This window comes from Syngnathus typhle, linkage group LG8 (genome assembly GCF_033458585.1).
Source record: "Syngnathus typhle isolate RoL2023-S1 ecotype Sweden linkage group LG8, RoL_Styp_1.0, whole genome shotgun sequence".
Classification (NCBI taxonomy): domain Eukaryota; kingdom Metazoa; phylum Chordata; class Actinopteri; order Syngnathiformes; family Syngnathidae; genus Syngnathus; species Syngnathus typhle.
In genome coordinates, this window is record NC_083745.1 from 9888517 (window position 1) to 9906221 (window position 17705).

The 17705-nt window shown below is 39.9% G+C and overlaps 1 protein-coding gene across 6 annotated transcripts in view; it reads right to left on the reverse strand.

Moving 5' to 3' along the window:
* The window catches only part of LOC133158056 (signal-induced proliferation-associated 1-like protein 2), a 60880-nt gene that overhangs the window by 15497 nt on the left and 27678 nt on the right, over positions 1-17705 (reverse strand). For all 6 annotated transcript variants that reach the window (XM_061284885.1, XM_061284889.1, XM_061284887.1 and 3 more), the window contains exons 3-11: positions 16913-17046; positions 14547-14735; positions 11692-11866; positions 11421-11524; positions 10501-10658; positions 9432-10008; positions 6606-6880; positions 1590-1844; positions 367-513 (exon numbers count right to left, since the gene is read on the reverse strand). In XM_061284885.1, coding sequence (XP_061140869.1) covers positions 367-513; positions 1590-1844; positions 6606-6880; positions 9432-10008; positions 10501-10658; positions 11421-11524; positions 11692-11866; positions 14547-14735; positions 16913-17046 — 2014 coding nt within the window. The remainder of the gene's footprint in view (positions 1-366; positions 514-1589; positions 1845-6605; positions 6881-9431; positions 10009-10500; positions 10659-11420; positions 11525-11691; positions 11867-14546; positions 14736-16912; positions 17047-17705) is intronic.

A 17705-nucleotide genomic window follows, 5' to 3' on the forward strand; every position in this document is an offset into this window, starting at 1 on the left:
CCCGTTATTTAAACTAATACTAGACGAACAGCCTCAACCAAGTAATTTGTCCATTCAAATTCTTCGCTTAAAGCTTTTGCTTGAACATAACGACTATGTATTCAATGCTAATAAATAAATAAATAAATAAATAAATAAATAAATAAATAAATAAATAAATAAATAAATAAATAAATAAATAAATAAATAAATAAATAAATAAATAAATAAATAAATAAATACATGAACCAACCAACCAACCAACCAATAAATAAATAAATAAATTTGTGAAATCACATGTATTACGATTGCAGGAGCACACACCTTCAAAAAACTAGGATTAAAGTATGGGTTGTGAAAAGGAGTACCATTGATGTGGTCACCTACCCATCATATCCAGGCTGTTGAGACCAGGAGCTGCTGCCACAAGGTCCTGGATCGCTGGAGGAGGACTGGTTACTAGGGGAGCTGCGGTAATGGTGGTCTCCCTTATTACAGGAAACAACCTGGGGATTCTCCAAATCCTGCATCATTCTGCAGAGCAAAAAGAGGCCAACGTCTGAGGGATAATAATTACTCATTTAGATTGGCCAGTGAGCTTTAATCCATCTAATTTGTGTAGTGATTGCCCTCATTTTGGCCGCTGGTTAGCTGGAGGCTCCTAACTGACTTTGGATGGGAGACTGGTCACTAGCCAATCGCACTCACAATTATACCATGGGCAAATTATTATTTTTTAATTAACCTGAAAATCATGTTTTTGAAGTGAGAGAAGTCAGAGTTCCCATAAATAATCAGGTATCAGTAACGGTAGAGTTATTAATGTAAGCTGATCAAAATTGGCTTCCCCAAAACATTTTGTTTGCAGAGTTCCAATGCAGCATGAATTTTAAAAAAGTCGATTTAAAAAAAACCTCAAAGAGAAGGCAATCTCAGTAAAATTCTATTCTGATTCATATTTCCTTCTTCTAAATTCTCGATCCCCATAGTTCTCCTCTGCTTTCACTCCTCCATTAGATGGTTTAGAGTGGAAGTCTTTTTGTTTCTGCAGTAATTGGCTGAGATGGGCTGAGATGAGCTGTGCCGTGCCAGTGTCCCGTCACCTCCTCATCAGTAGACCGCAGAGGCGCAGGGAGCGTGGAGTGGGAGTCATACACAGAGTAAAAGAAAGAATGGAAAATGGAGTGCTCCCACTGACAGAGACTGTGATTAGGCAGAGGAGATAGCCGTTATCCCAGTACAGCCAGAACAGGCCAAACCACAGGGGGTCATTTTGACACCATGAAAAGGTTAGCATGACTGTGGGGCTTTCATTAGGATGAACAAATCACTGCTTTACATGGCTGGATGGAGATGTCCTAAAGAGGCTGTCAGACAGATGAGACTGGGAGCTACATTCAAAGAGATGAATTCATGGGGACTAAAAGGTTCCTTTCATATTTATACGATAGCTCAACATAAAAGTGCTACTTAATGAGTTTTGTTTTTCCATCCATCCATTTTCTACACAAAATACCCGCCATCCGCAAATGAATCTCTTATCCTGGAAGAGAAATAGGGGTTCATTTTTTTGCAATGCTTTATAGTATAAAATCAACAAGTGAGTGTACCTGGATCCATCTGGTAACTTCCTGTCAAAGGAAGTGCTTCGTGGGATGGCGGCCTGGTGCTGTTGCAGGATCTGCTGGCACTGGAGGCGATCAGGACCCTGAGTGGGCGACCCTCTGGTCAAAGGTGTACCAGCCGTCGCGGGGACCCGATGCCAGGTAGTGTTCCTTCTGAAAGGTGTCTTATACTCGCAGGGGGTACCCTCACTGTCGACTTTGTACTCTACCATGGGAATGCGATACAGCTCAGAGCAGCCCCTGAGAAGAAATTAAGATGGCAAGCCACACATTTGTGTATTGTAGAAACAACAGCATCAATTATTAACAAAACGACTAACTCAAAATTGCTTCGAGTAAAAGCTTACTAACAATCCATACTTTAATATTTCCATCATCCATCTTATCCATGGCTTTTGGAGAATCAATGGGAGAGAACCGATATGCTTCCGATGACTAATTAGCTGAGTGCTAATAGTATAAAAACAGAGTGGCTTAGTGTGTTTTTTAGGGAAAAGAAGACACTCTGCAAGACTGGAGAGCGCAATGAAACAGAACATAAATATTATGCTAAAAGATGCAAAACTGCTCTGTGGAGGTGAGGCTTGAACTCAAGACTTGATTACTAACAATATGGAAGATCAAATTCTTATTAACATGCAAATTAGAGCATATTTAATGCGAGGGATATTTACAATAAAGTCAGAGACTGTGCAGATCATTTCCAAATAATATTTCATAATACATCTATTAATTAAATAATGTCTGTATTTGTTTGATGGATTTGTTTAACAATTTAATTAATGTTTTTAATTGATGTAATGATGTGACTAATACCTTGCTACAATAACTATTGCATCATGTGTTATCATAATAATGCATTAAAAGAATGCTGGAAGTGTTACAACATATCACAACTGCTCAAATACTGTCAAACAAAAAAAAGATGGGTCGCTTAATTTTTTACTATGAATACTCCAAAATCCTCATTTCCATCCGTGTGCTCATACTGTATGCACACTAACATAATTATTTCAATGTTTTGTTGTGAATAACAGTGAACTTCTCTGAAGTAGCCAGACCTCGGATGCTGTTTCATGCAACACTGATGGTGGAGCCTGGGATCTGTGTATATTTGTGGGGGAAAGGGATTATAGGGTGAAGGGTCAGGGTTAAACATTCTAGATGTTGTGCAAGCTCTCCACAAGCATCTCAAGCATGACCTTCATGATTGCACTTGCACTATTTTCTACAATCCACTGCGGGTTGAAATCTATGAATGCATTGCTGTGGTCAGAAGTGCAAACAGAGAGGCTTGAGGAGGGTGAGTATAAAGGGAAGACACTCTCATCAGACTGGCTGGCTGTTTACAACTGGCATCCGAGTGGTGTTGTGGTTGTGTTACACGACAACATTGAAATCATCCCCCACGGGTTCACCCGTCTCACACCTATACGGCCAATGTCAACATCACGTCATGTATGCACATCCTCCAGATCTTATGGTTTGAATAATTGATTGACTTCATCTCTAGTATGTCACAACTGAAAATAAGAGATGGCACAGTATCATTGTTGGCAGGGATGGAAGAAGTGGCAGGAATGAGGAAAGGCGTTGAATCCTCAACAATGTTCCATTCTTTCTCCGGGACTGCTAACCCACTCATTACCTTGATGAACTGTGTGTACATGGTAATGCCAGGTTGCCACACGCAATTATTTCCTCAAAGGCTAAATGTGGTTAACAGCTTGTCAACAAGAAAGGTCTCGGTTTTTGTTCCGAGCTGTGCTTTTAACACAAGAATGATTATGAAGTGACAAGGTATGATCTAATGTTACAGCTCAGTGCCTGCCAGGCTGACTTCTGAAAATAACCATCAAACTGGACCAGGGTTACTTGCTTTGAAATATATAGGGGAATTCTGTCTTTCTGTGTATAAATCATAGCAGAACAGCAGGAAACCAGCACTAAACCTGAGCTTTAGCATAGTGTTGGAAAAACAGACTGGTAGATGCATTCATTCGACTGGAAGGAGAAGAACTGGTGTGAAATGACATGCCTGCTTCCTCTCAATCTGCACAAGCTAATGCAGCAAGCATACAAGCTAACCCATAAGGCGCACCTTCAATAAATGGCCCATTTTAAAATTTTGTTCATATATAAGGCGCACCGGATTATAAGGCGCACTGTTGGCTTTTGAGAAAATTTGAGGTTTTTAGGTGCGCCTTATAGTGCAGAAAATACGGTACATTTAACCACATGGGCATGCAGTCAATAAAGAAGACTGACAATTTGCTCTCACGTTGTCATGTTTTCTTTGGAGGAAATCATTTGAACGTTTCAACCATTTTAAACGCCATTGCCAAAATGACATGAGTGCTTACTTGGCCAGTTGGGGAGCAATCAGTTATTGGTGCCTAACAAAATAGAATAGATGAGTGTGACAACAGGACCTTGGACCTCAGTCAGGGAGCCGTCACTTCAATGACATGGCCAGGGATTGAAAGACATGCTAATCCATTCCCACAGTCCATGTCACAGCAAAGAGCCAGAGAGGTTGCGACCTCCACCAGCTCTTTGTAGAGCATCATTGTCCTGAGGTTCATTAGGAAGGTGTGATCCAAAGTGAATACGTTTGCAAAAAAATAAAAACTCTCAATGATTTCTTTGCCAAGAAATGTGAATCAAAGAAGGGCTTCAGTGTAGAAAGTGAAGGGATTAAGAGGAGCTATTTGTGATGCAGGTTAGGAATGTTTTTGTTTAGCAGCTTTTTCTTTCACAGAGTGTCATCATGGGAAGTGAGAAATCCGGCTTAACTTGAGTCCAGATGAGTGATGACGACTGATGGCACTTCAAAGTAAAGGTCACGAATGGCCATCTAAATGTCGCGAGTAATACTTGTTATCAGCGGGGGTGTAGAGCAGGTTAAGCCCCTTTTAATTTCAGATAAACAATAAATCTGGGGATCAGAAGAACCTACACAACGATAGATAGAATAAAATTCATTCCTATTATTATGTTTGTGTTATTTTCCATTTGTACCTCATGGTCATCTTGCATTTAAATCCAAATTAAACTAATTTGTATACTTAAAAACCCGGTAACAAAAAAGCGGTCAAATGAGCCACTATATTCATTTTGACATTTCTTCTGACCAATAGTGGACAAGCCTCTGGCACTGCTACAATTGGCTAAAAGCATATCCTGCCCTTAGTGTAAAGAAATCTAGTTATATGCACGTCGTTTCAGAGCCTTGGCTTCAGACACAGTTATGGTTATGTTACACTATTATGGTTTAATAAACATAAACGGCTCCAAAAAGTGACTGACATAAGATCAACCTCGATACGATAGAAATCCCAAATGAAAAAGCTCTATAAATATTCTCCTCTCAAATGACATTTGGATATAAATAGTCCGATAGTGGGTGTATGAAGCAGGTCATATTGTCTAGAGGGCATGAGACTCTCGTCCATTGTTGAGCTTGCCCCCATCGTGCAGCTCACGGGGGACTGACAGAACCCTTCAAGCCCCGGCTGAATTCCTTTCTTTTGAGATCATTGTGGAGAAAGCAGAGCACTCATTGTTGACTGCTACATTTAAGCAACTTTAAAACTCAGCCAGCAGAAAGAAAAAAAAAAAACTTGAGAGCCCTTACATCTCTCCATCTGACCTCTCGCTTCTTATTTGACCGGGCCTTGGGAATATATTCACAAGACCTCAAGATGGATCCTTTTGGTTCTCATGAAACAGCATTAATTTGTGTTTGACAAAGTAGAGAAATACTCTGGTAAAGCTCCAAAGCACAGCACCACTATGTTCTTCTATGGTAATACCCACTAATCTGCCAAATGTATCTATTTGTAAATGCCACATCGGGATCAAATAAAGTTCAATATGTAAAGTATCGTGTCACCTTGTAAGCTTGTATGAATAATTCTCTTTGGGCCTAATGCTAAAATTAAACTGGCACTAGCACTTTAGTTTCCTATGTTTTCAGAGCCTGGAAGAGTTTTTGTAGGATGATTGTTTTGCACATATTCAGATTCCCTGAACTGCAATTATGACTAGTGTATCATCGTTTATGATCACTGATCTTGGTAAGAGGATTAGACGGCAGTTCAGCTAGAGGCTGCTGTGTTGAACTCAAACAGGAAGAATATTAGGCTACCATTTTGGGAAAAACAAAATGTTGCCAACAGAGAAAACTTAAGTCAAAATCAGTGATGAAGCTAACACTATAATAAATATGTTTGTTTTCCCCAAGTTTTCTCATATTCTATTTGTAACGTAAACTGTTGATCTATTCATCACGGCAGTGATTCGAAAATATCGCCCATATCTGGACAGTAAATTCATTCTTTATTTGCAACAAACCACAAGACAATTCTGCCTTGCTTATTTGTAAGTGGAAGAAAAGATTACAAAAGAATATGAATGTGGTATAGCAAAACATCTCCAAAACAAAGATAATATGAGTGAGAAAATGGGGAGATGAAGCCTTTTACAAACATTGAATTGTTTCTTAAATACTGTTATACGCTTGGGTTATAGGGAGGGACTTTATTTGTCAGCCACAGTGGTGATTGTGATTGTCTCTCGCAGAGCAAAGGCAATTTCACACAGCCCACTTATTCTCATCACATCATCTGAAATATGTTCCTCTTTCTGGAAAAATGGCATCCCGCCACGGGTGAATGTTCCCAAAAACCCAGCCCCTCCCACTCTAATTGCTAAAGTGAACAATGGGGGAGGACAGAAATAAAAGCAATCTGCAAAAGTGAACCATAGCGGCAAGACTTGAGGGATTAATCTAAATGATCTCATTATAACCCTGAAATGCTGATTGTGAGTGTATTGTTGTACAGGTGCCCCAACAAACAAAGACTCTGCGGGGAAGCAGCTGTCAACATCTAGTAAAAAAAAACAAGGGAGTATATTTCTCTCCACTAATTATCTCAGATATGGGAGGAAATATCAAGTTAACACAAAAACATGAGAATGAAAAGTTACATTTCTTACCTTCGAGGGGTCCCATCTTCATATGGTTGGATGATAACCACCTTGACAGCCACAGAGGTGCGCAGAAGGTCAATCATCTGCTCGTGGGTGAGGGTGGCCACAGCCACCTTGCAAATCTCAACCAGACGGCTGCCCTGTCTCAAGCCCGCCTTCCAAGCAAAGCCAAAGGGCTCGACATCAGCCACGATCCCCTCAAAGTTGACGTGGAAACCCAGCTGGCCCAGGCCGTTGCGGCGTAAAGTCATCTCTATGGTTTCACAGCCTCTGGTGGTGATCTGAAACAGGAAAAAAAAGTCTGTCTGTTAATCATGTGCAATATGACGACAGTTATCTACATCTGAATATAAGAGCAATTATCTGATTGCAATGAGAGAATGGTGTATAACGTTACATTGATTTGGATTCATTTCATAATTGTATGCTATCAATAACACAAACAAATTCCAGTTGTTAACACGAACGGCTTTAAAACAAAAGCAATTCCATTTCAGTATCATTATAGACGTCCAAAAAAAAAAAAAAAGGTCACAGATAAAATCACACCATCTATTTTTAGCTTAACAACATAATTCGACCAAGCTATTTGGAGGTCTCACTCGAGCGTGAGTGCACTGCGTTGCTGGATACTTTCCCAAAAGTGTTTTCTGTAGAAGCACTGGAGAAGAAATCACATCACACTCAATGAGCTTTAATCACTGGTCAGATTAGTTGTGGTTGACTGGCTCTATAAACCTCAGAGTGGCAGCTGGCTTCAGGGACACATTAACTCAGACTTTGGCCTGTCAACACTTGACCAGATTCTCACACTAGCAGAAATCCTACCCTGCTGTGCGAGTTGAGCCCAGACAACCATAGTGGACCACAACAGATCAACTGGTGTCCACTAAGTGAGATGCATAATTAGTTTTGTGGATTCACTCGTTTGTTAATCACTCCATTTCCCCTTTAGATAACAGTCTAGAGCTAAAGAAAAATATGAATGAATGAGGAAACACAAAGCTAAGGGAAGACTGAGAAGCTTGCTTCCCAAATTAAGCTGATATTCTGCAAAAATTAAGTGGGGAAAATATAAATTTCTAAAACTCGCTGAGAGGAGTTTATGAAACACAATACTAAAGGAAGACTGAGGAACTTGATTCCCAAACTAAGCTAATATTCTGCAAAAATTAAGTGGGGAAAAAAAATACAATATGAAGTGTGTCCTGAAGTTTTTTCCTGGGCATCAGGGGACACAAATTTGTCATCATGTTTTTTTGTTGTTGTTTTTTACACTTGACTGTTTAAAAAATGAGCCTGAAGTTTAGTTAAAAATGTCAACATTTTTCTTGTAAGAAAAATAAATAAATAAGAAGCTTGATGAAGTCATGATGTAAAGTTCTGTTTAACATTGTTCAGCAGTACGGTTTGAAGATAAATGTTGACGTTAGCATCAATAGGCACGCTTTCATACCAAGAATCCTCCTTAATGTCAGCCAATTAGTTTCATTGTGAAGTGCCGTGTAACCCGAGATTGAACCATAAAGTAATCACAAAGACTATACATGATGAATAAAATTTGGTGACCAAAAAGAGAACGATTTAGATTACAACTCAGCAGAGGAGATTAAAATGTTATAACCCCTACAATCCAATTCCATGCAGATTTAGCACACCAATATTGACCAAATATTGAAAATATCAAAAAATAAATGCTCTATTCACTCTTATATATATTTTTTTTTATCCGTGCACACACTGAAAAGTCAAAAGAAAAGGACCACACATAGGACAGTGATGACTTGTTCAATAAAATCCAAACATGGGGGCCCCCGAGCTCACTGGCACCCTGGAGAGCAGGATGTTATCACAAAGCTTTTAGTGGTGTTCCCACACAGGCTGCACAGGCCAATCTAGTACTTGCTTCACAATACATCACTTACTCTTCCACTGTCTGGAAACCATTCAAATGAAAACGGAATTGGATGAAGTTCCAGGACAAAAGACAGACACCTTCTGGATTGATGGGCAGGGTCACCAATGATGCACATTTTATAAGGCAAGCACAGATTGGCACGAGCATCTAGTACTTATTATCTTTTGTGCAAGAGCTGGCAGAAATCCCACGGGCAAATGTGAGCGAGATTAGCATGGGCAATGAGGAGGAGATGGATGTCCTTTGGCTAATCACAAATGCTAATATGGCCTTCTCTGTTCTTTTATGTCATGAATGTACTGACGAAGGTGACTACTTTGTAGAATTTTGGAATCTTCTGAGACATTTACATTATGCAAAATCATTGTCCTTGGGCTGCATTTTTTTTGGGGGGGACTGTGCTATTGTTCCAATATTAGGATATAGAATGTTAGTTTTTCAGACCCAATAGCTGTGACTTTATTTCCTCCCCAAAAACTGGATTGTATTCTCTTGGATGCATCCCTCATGACATCAATCTAAAAAATTGCCCCAAATCTCATGAATGTTGATCGTCAATTCCATTCAATAATGTATTTTTCCCCGCTAATGGTTTTACTAAAGTGAGAGCAACACATCTAAATATGTGACCCACGCTGACTGTGAGTGATAACTTTGAGCCCAAAATAACTAGGAGGGTTAAAATCCTCTTGGGGCTTTTCATTTTGGGGCTGAACACTTTACAAATCAAAGGTGATACTACAGTGTTAGCAATAAAATTCATAAATGGATGGTTGACTCAGTGGAATGAGAGGGAGGAAAGGGGGTTATGGGAAATATTAGTTTACCTCGTTAGTATCGAGGATGCAGTATGGAAGGAATACAATGACTTTAAAATGAAAGAATTATTGCAATTGAGACTTTGAAGCATTTACCTCCAATCTTTGCACCATCTCCCGGATATCTTCTCCACAGTTGTCATGAGCAGACAACATGACACACTCCCCGCGCTCATAGAAGATCTTTATACTCATAATCCCTGAGGTCCATCCAATGACATCGCGACAAGAACAATTGAACACCACATTTTTGGATTCCTCCTCAATGAGCACAATGAACTCGTTGGATATGCCGAGCAAGCAGTCCACATCCGCTGATTGGCCGAAGTCCCGAGCCCGAACGCTCCAAGTGATGGCTCCAACGCTGAAGGCATGTGCATCCTTCCTAGGTTTCACTTTCTCCTTCTTCTTGGCGCCGAGGTTAATGAAGCTGAATTTGACAGCGGAGTCAATGGTAGCAGTGCTAACAAAGTTTTCCGCTAGGTCCTTTAGGTACTCCTGCCGCGTACGGGTCGCCATGGCTCGGAACTTCTCGGACTTATGCGCTGCATTTTCTCCATTTATGACTTTGGCAAGCAGGAAGTCCCTAAAAACTGCAGACTTTGGAAAGGTCACAGACTTTGGAATCGGGGGGCCGAACGGAGGCACGTCTTTTGACCTGGACACGGCGACACTGGAAGACAAAATAAAATACTTTAACTGAGCGGCTCATAGTATAAAAGACAGCTATTAGAAATGATAAAATACTGCTCATTTTAATCTTCCTCTGTCAAAGGCTGAGGTTTATGTCAACACTAGAAATACTCAGGGAGAAATTTCAAAGTCATAATTTCCAGGTGTCGTGATAATAACTGTATCATTACTGTGCAGATCAAAAGACTCACTCGTTATTCTTCTACTGTCAAGTAGCCACGGCAGAAAACAGAACAATTAGTTGAACATTATCATTATTCTTCCAAATTAATAGCCATGAAAAAGGTGGCACAAAGACATTTATGTGAAGCCAATAGAAAGATAAATGTACCCACTTTGCCTTGAGGATATTTAATTGCCTCTCATTCCAGAGTACTATGGCTGCAATATTTGTCGATTTGACACGTTGCCACACATACTGCTTTCATAGATAGCTTTCAAGGAATCTCACAGCCAGGCTTGTTTTATTTACCTGTAGCAGACATTATCAGTGCAGGGATTGTGGACTTTGACGATGACAAACACATGCTGGAAATGGGAACGGATGCTCTTTGGAGTAAAAGGAAGGGCCCCGGGCTCCTGGAACACTATGGTGACGATGTCATTGCCAATATGCCTTTTCCGCAATAACTAAAGACAAGATAGGAACAGCAGTTTAATACAAGAAGGGAAAAAATGACAATCCTTTTTGTATTTAATGATCCTCAAATGACTTCAGGTTCTTCTTTTAAACTTAGAGTATGAGGTTTGTTCACAAATGTAAAAGTTCAGTAAATTCAGGCCTAGAGAACATCAATTCCCAACCTACAGCCTCTTTTGTTCAATTGTGTACTGATTCTGTATTTTCAGGATTAAGCGAATTTAATTCAAGCTAAACTTTAGGTTGGTGAGGTGAATGTGAGCGGATGAGAGTAAAATCTATTTGTCCTGCTGTACGTTTATTGAGGTTTAAATTAAGTGACATAACTTGGTAACATGAAATAAGAGACACAAATCACAAATGGGTCTCTGTTTATTAATGTCAACAGAACAAAAGGTGTGTAGAAACGCAACTATTGGACCCTTATGATGGCAAATTCATGGCACCAATGGTTGTCAAGCAACAGCTACAATCATTTAATTTCACTAGTTAGAATAGATAGGCAGGTCCTGCCCCTGGGGATGCATTGATTAAAATCCTACTATGAGGTACCGTTGCCATGGCAATGCTCGGAGTTTCAACTGATGGGTTGTTACTGTGGCGAAATGATCTCGTCGAGGCGTGGGGGGCAACTGGCAGGAGTCAAGAATGAGGCTATCCAAATATGAAGCTGCTTAGAGACTACAGTCCATCGCAAAGTGGTTTACCATACAGACTCTAAATTGATGCTTGTGAAATTGGTGTTTGCTGACCTGTTGTCTGTTGTTGGGTGTGTAGGGGAGCATGGTGGATACATGAAACATCAGCTCGTAGTCTTTATAGGTGGTGTAGAGAGAATGAGTGCCTGTTGAATCAGCTGGAACAACAAAAACAACTCAGTCTTAGATTTGTGGGAAAATTTGAATTGCATTCACAATAGAAATGGGAATTGGAGCATTAGGGTGAAAAGGAGACAGTTATAATTATTCATCCATTGGTCTTCATATGTACCGTCGGTTTACACCGTCCAATTATTTATCTTACTTTTGTTATCTAGCTGCGCTCTGTACTTGGTGAAGCCTTTGAGGCGAACTCTCTGGCCCAAAAGATCCAAGAACTCCTCCAGTGCTGGTCCGGCGCTCTCGTTGTTGTACATCTCTTCTTCTGTGCTTTGTCCGGCCTTACAATAAAGTACGCCAACCTTGTGCTGGAAACTTAGCTGGAAAGAGAGACATCAACACACGCACGTACTCCGTAAGTATAATTTTCTGTTGGAGCTGCGTAGCATACAAAACACTTGTGCATACTCTGCGTGATGCACTCAAACTGCCGAGAGTGGCCACTCGTCACATCACAGCTAATGCGATCGCTTTCATAACCTTTTCTAAGAAAGAGCTGATCTTATTTTGTAAAAGTAGAGCTATAACATCACATGGGGCCCCCATAGGTACTATGTACATAATAACAAGCAGTGAATTTTTGAATTAGAACCAAGAAATGCAAACTAAACTGTCATGGCTTTCAAGTTATGCAATTAATTCCGCTTGAAAACCTTTGTTTTGACAAATATTATTATTGTGATTGTAATGATCTTAATTATTAGAATACTGTTTGACTTAAGCAAAGTCTAGCTGACAGTCAAAATATAATACTCCACTTTGTTTTGCTTTGTTTTTACTGCGGGTATTATTACTGGCCAGGTCAAAATGACATGCGGAGCCTCCTCCACCACCATCATCATCAATCTTTAACGGCTCACTGCTCCTTGAACCTGACCAAAACAAAGAGTCAAAGGGGAAATAATAAATGGCCGCCTGCCTCAGTATTTTGCTACCTGTTGCCCGCATTCTCCCTTTAAAGGCATCTTCTTGAACTTGACCCAGGGTCAATACATCTATACAGAAGAAATGGATTTCTGTGGATGTGAAAAGTAACGGCAACAAAGTCGAATAGCTTTTCTCCTCGGTTACAGGTCATCAGCTCCTGGTGTACTGCTGACACTGTTGTCATGGTGACTTTCTCTATCAGGCAATCTGCTGTGCACTAAAGTGGCAGCACTGACAGAAGGCTATTATACCATGTCAAGCAGTGGCAATGGCAAAATGAGGTTCCTTCCTTTGAGAAAGAAAAATATCTATTGGGATCACATCACCTTTTACTCTTGTTAAGACATTGGCCAATGGCAAGGACAATTACGTTGGCCTGGTGGGAAATGGTCAGTGCTTGAAAAGTGCAAACACATAAATGCATTAGTCAGGCTCCTGGGATATAGCTTCCAACAGATTTATCTGAAGTAGTTTCAACTTGTGAAAAACTGCAGACAAAATAATCTCCATCAACCAAAATATAGAAAAAAAATATTCTATTTATATCCATGATGGCAAGTGATTGATTTTCTTAAGCAAGAGAAGTGACTGAAAGAGTAGCCTCAATAGTGTTATTGAGCCCGTGAACAAATGATATCTTAACCTGAAAGAGATCTCACAATGCAATTACTATTGACTTCTCGGGCTTGCCCACTTAAGTATCAAATAATCAATGCAAACCATCTTTTTGATAAAAAATAAATTTGACACGACTTTTATTTGTGGTTGAAATAATAAGAGCTCTGGTTAAGATACGAATTGAAGACGATGGCAGTAAATCAATAATCGCTGTAACATCTGTCCTTATCAAAATTAAATGTACAATGTTAGAGATAATGTAACAGGGATGGTAAAAGAAAGAAGTTTGTCATTTTCCAGATGGGAGCAACAGATATTTTATATTTTATATGAGCAGTTTACTTAAGAATGTAATTTATGATATATAATCTCAAATCATATCCCAAAATATCTAACAGGCTAATGCGTTTGCCAGTCCATCTGCACACATGTAAAGTACATTTACGCTTTTATCTCCTTTTCCATCCTGGCAAGCCAACATATTGCTTTGAGGGATTTTCTCTCAGCACAACTGATCATGTAAATACTGAAGACTTTTTTTCACTAGCCATGCAAACACACGATTTAATCTGATAGACATGTAAAACATGCAAGCAAAAAAAAAAAACGCAAAATGTTGGACTCCTTCCTGTCGCATTGTTGAGGTGCTGAAAAGCTACTTTGCTTGTCTTATCAACATTTACACAGCAACAATAATTTTGTATATAAATAAAAATTGTCAAATGTAAAAGTGGTCATAATTCAACATCTTTCAACAAAGTAAAGCCGTGATTATAAGCAGAACTATTATTTTTTTTAATTACATTTAATTTGCCTTAGAGGGATATCTTGACTCTTTCTGTTTACAATGTGGGGGGAAAAAATCTTGATATATCAGAGGGAATGCTCATTCACATTTTAAGAGGCTGTCCCCTGACATTTGGACAAAAAGCTAAATGCTAACAAATGTAATTATGCCGATAAGTAGCCATATCTCTCATAGGCAGACAACCAAGTGCAATGCTGCTTAATCCCTGCATAATTCTTCCTGTCCATCGTGTCTAACCATGTTGTTATCTTGAAATGACCACTCGCATATTGATAACATCAGGTATCATCCAGTTCAAAAAATAAATCCCATCACAAAGGTTAGGAAATATGTAACTTGTAATTCAAATTGTGTCATTAGGATTTAAATTGATGGGGGGAAGGGGGGGGGGGGGGGAAAGAAGCTATGACTACAATGCGGCCCGTGAAAAAAAGGAGTTTGACACCCCTGGTGTACATCGTGTAGCTTTTCTGTCCTTTTGAGTTGAATATAGTTCAGCACACCCATTACTTCAGCTTCTGTCCAATTACTTTAATGTTCTGTTGTGACATTCCATGCCAACGTTGTTAATAATGAATGCGGAGCTACTCCCAAAATGAGAGTTAACATCCGACTGCTTAAACGGCAACTAAAAAGTCTGCACTTACTCCTTGTTCATCCAATTTGAGCAGTTGCTCCGGTACTTTAGGGGAGTTGATTGCCAGCCTCAAGCATTGGATATTTAGCTCTGGGATTACATATTCAAGCACTTCCTTAAGTGGCAAGCCACGGGCCGTCCCATGTCGTGCTGTGGATGGGATTGCATCTTCCAGAATGGCTCCTCGAAGGGTAGTCAGCTGTCAGGATACAAATGGAAAAAGTTCAACAATTACCCTTTGTTCCATGTAATGCTTACAAATTTGTCACAACATCGGGTACACATTTTGACAGTGTGAATCAAAATTGAATTGTTTTGTTGGCTGGATTTTTGTGTTGCATCTCTATATCCCTGCACAGGTGTACTTTAAGTTTTGACCCGAAACGTAATAGGGTTAGGTCACTATGTGCGCTCCTTCCATGTAGGTCAGCAAGTCTGGAACACAATGATTTGATGATGGCTTGAAACATTTTGTACCGACGTCAAACTGGGTAGGCTCGTGCTTGCTGTTGCGAACCCCAGTTCTAATACAATTTCATTTTATGCCGTGCTATTCAGGGCAATGGCTTATTACAGCTCCAATGGGCAGCATTAACATCTCCCATTGTAAATAATTAAAATAGTCTAACTGAACAGTAGATGCTAAGTGGTATTTTAGTGTTACGATCATTAATGTGCCGGTAATGGTTGAAGCTAACAGCTTTAAAACACACCACCGATAACGATGTGTTGCTGTTTGGAGGATTACAGACACGTTTACACCTATGAATCCCCGCTCCTATCTGCACGGCCTGCGGACTTAGATGTCGGCAGTCAAGAGAGGGGTATGCTATGCTGAAAAGCAGATTACTTTAACAGCAAGCCAGAGCGGGACACAGAGAAAAAGAGCACTGGGGCTTAATGATAGGCGCCCATGCAAATAGACGCTCCACTGGTTCGGGAGTTAAAAGTGCGTGCAACACGCAGGGTTCGCATGACCCAGATACATTGCTTTATCAAGGGAGTGTCGCCCAAACCTAAGAATGGTATGAGATATCAGTGACATTTCTTTGCCTCACACATCTGTTGGACCTGAATTATTCATTGCTTGAGACCACCAAGCATCTATCAGTGAGAGGGTTCCTCTACCATCAAGGGAGCATGAGAAGAAGCATTTCAGTTTGTGGATTAATAATGTTGTATAGGTGAAGGAGCACGTGCAAGGACAGTGGCAATGAAACGGCATCTGCAAGACTGAACCATTCAGCCAAGACTGGCAAAGAACTATTTGGGTCTTTAATGTAGATTTGGGGAGTGTGAGCTTCCAATTCTTTTCATGACCAATGAAGCGTTTCTGCACACTTACGGACTTGTCACAAAGGAAGTGGCTATAACTCACAAAGGGTGTTTGGCAAGACATGTTTAGCATGGCAACAACAAGGCTCAGGGCAGAGACCTGTTGTTTACTATCAATAACACACTATCACCTCTAAATGAAAATAATTCTACTTTTTATAATATTTGATACAAAGTGGCCATCTTATCATTTGATTAAAATTACCGTTTTTCCCCATGTATAATGCGCAAAATTTAACTAGTTTATTGTCCTAAAATCTGGGGTGCGCATTATACATGGGTACAATTTTTTTCTTTTTTTTATCCGGATATCATACGGAGGCCGCCATTACAGATGCACTTTCTTCTCTGCTGTTCACTTCAAACACGCTCCATACGAACCCAATGCTCTCGTATCAGACGCTTGCTCAATCACCTGCTCGTTTGCTGTCACGATGTACCCTACACAAATCCGAAACATTTCTTCACTATCGAATTTGCTAGCGCAGTGATACTGACCGGCAGAATAACATCCGGTTATTCCCAAAGATGATCTTTTTTCTGAAATAATTTTACGTTTACGGAGTCCTTCTTGATCCTCCATGTGTTTAGAACATTGTAGAGTAAATGTAGCAAAACAATTTTGCTCAAATTAAATCGATAACCATCATTAAACAAAACCTTGGGCAAAATGTCAGAACTGTAAAATGTCCTCTAAAGTACAGCGGGATGAATGCAATTTCACTATCTCCAGTTGAGGTAGAAGAGCAACAGTGTTTATTCAATACAAAATACATTGTATTCACTGTTGAACAAAACAGTGTCATTCTCTCTCCCTGTCTGAGCAGACGTTTCATTTTATCTGAGAACAGCCTTGTAACTGCCTGAATGACCTCAGTGACTCAAACATGTTGTGCTCAAGGCAACATAACATTTTAAAAAAATGTCAATACTTTATCAGGAAATGCAGTAGGTATCTCTGCTATGTATTTGTAAAAGTTCCCGTCCAATTTAGAACATGAGGTTGTACGAAAAGAGCAATTATCAGAGCGTTATGTTTACCTGACTGGTTCTGAAGGTGACTCGATAGTTGTACTGCATTCCATCTTTCTCCTTGCCGTCATCCAGACGCTCCCTGCGGACGCTCACTGCCACAGGTCCCAGATGGTCGTCTACACCAAAATAGTTTTGGTGCTCTGGAGACACATTTAAAAGAGTACCAAATGAATCTCTCAGTGTTGGCATGTTTTCCAGACCTTTCTCAGGGTTCTAAGAAGACTTCTTTGGCAAGTGATCAAAAGTCAAGTTTTGACAGATTGAAGTGCGCAGAGGAAATGATCCAAAACGTTCCAATTGATTCACTCAAAATTAGAATACAGGAGCTCTTGGATTAAATACATGGAAAATACAGAATTTCCATTCACCTGGTGGAACTCATCACCAGCAACAAACTGTATTCTCATGTTGGATATGGATGGATTTTCTATTCAGATAGTAAGAGCTTAGTGTGTGCAGGTTCTATTATTGTTTTTACATCTGGACTTGATGAATTTATGATCCCGTATCAAGCATACCCATATGAGATGAAGTCAGAGAATAGTGAAGATTCTTTGGGCTATTCTCACGATAAGGTTGCTGCAGATGGTTTAAATGTTGCTTCCATGTCGCTTAGACCATGCATCTTAAATGCACACCTCCCTTAAGAGCAAATCATATTTAATCATGTAAAATAAATTTACTGAGTCAAGGTAAGACATAGCTACCCATGTGAGTAATGACATGTTAGGGATAGTGAACTGAGGGGGCGGCATGCTCGGTTTGGTCGAAGGCCAAAACGCAACTGAAAACTGCAGCG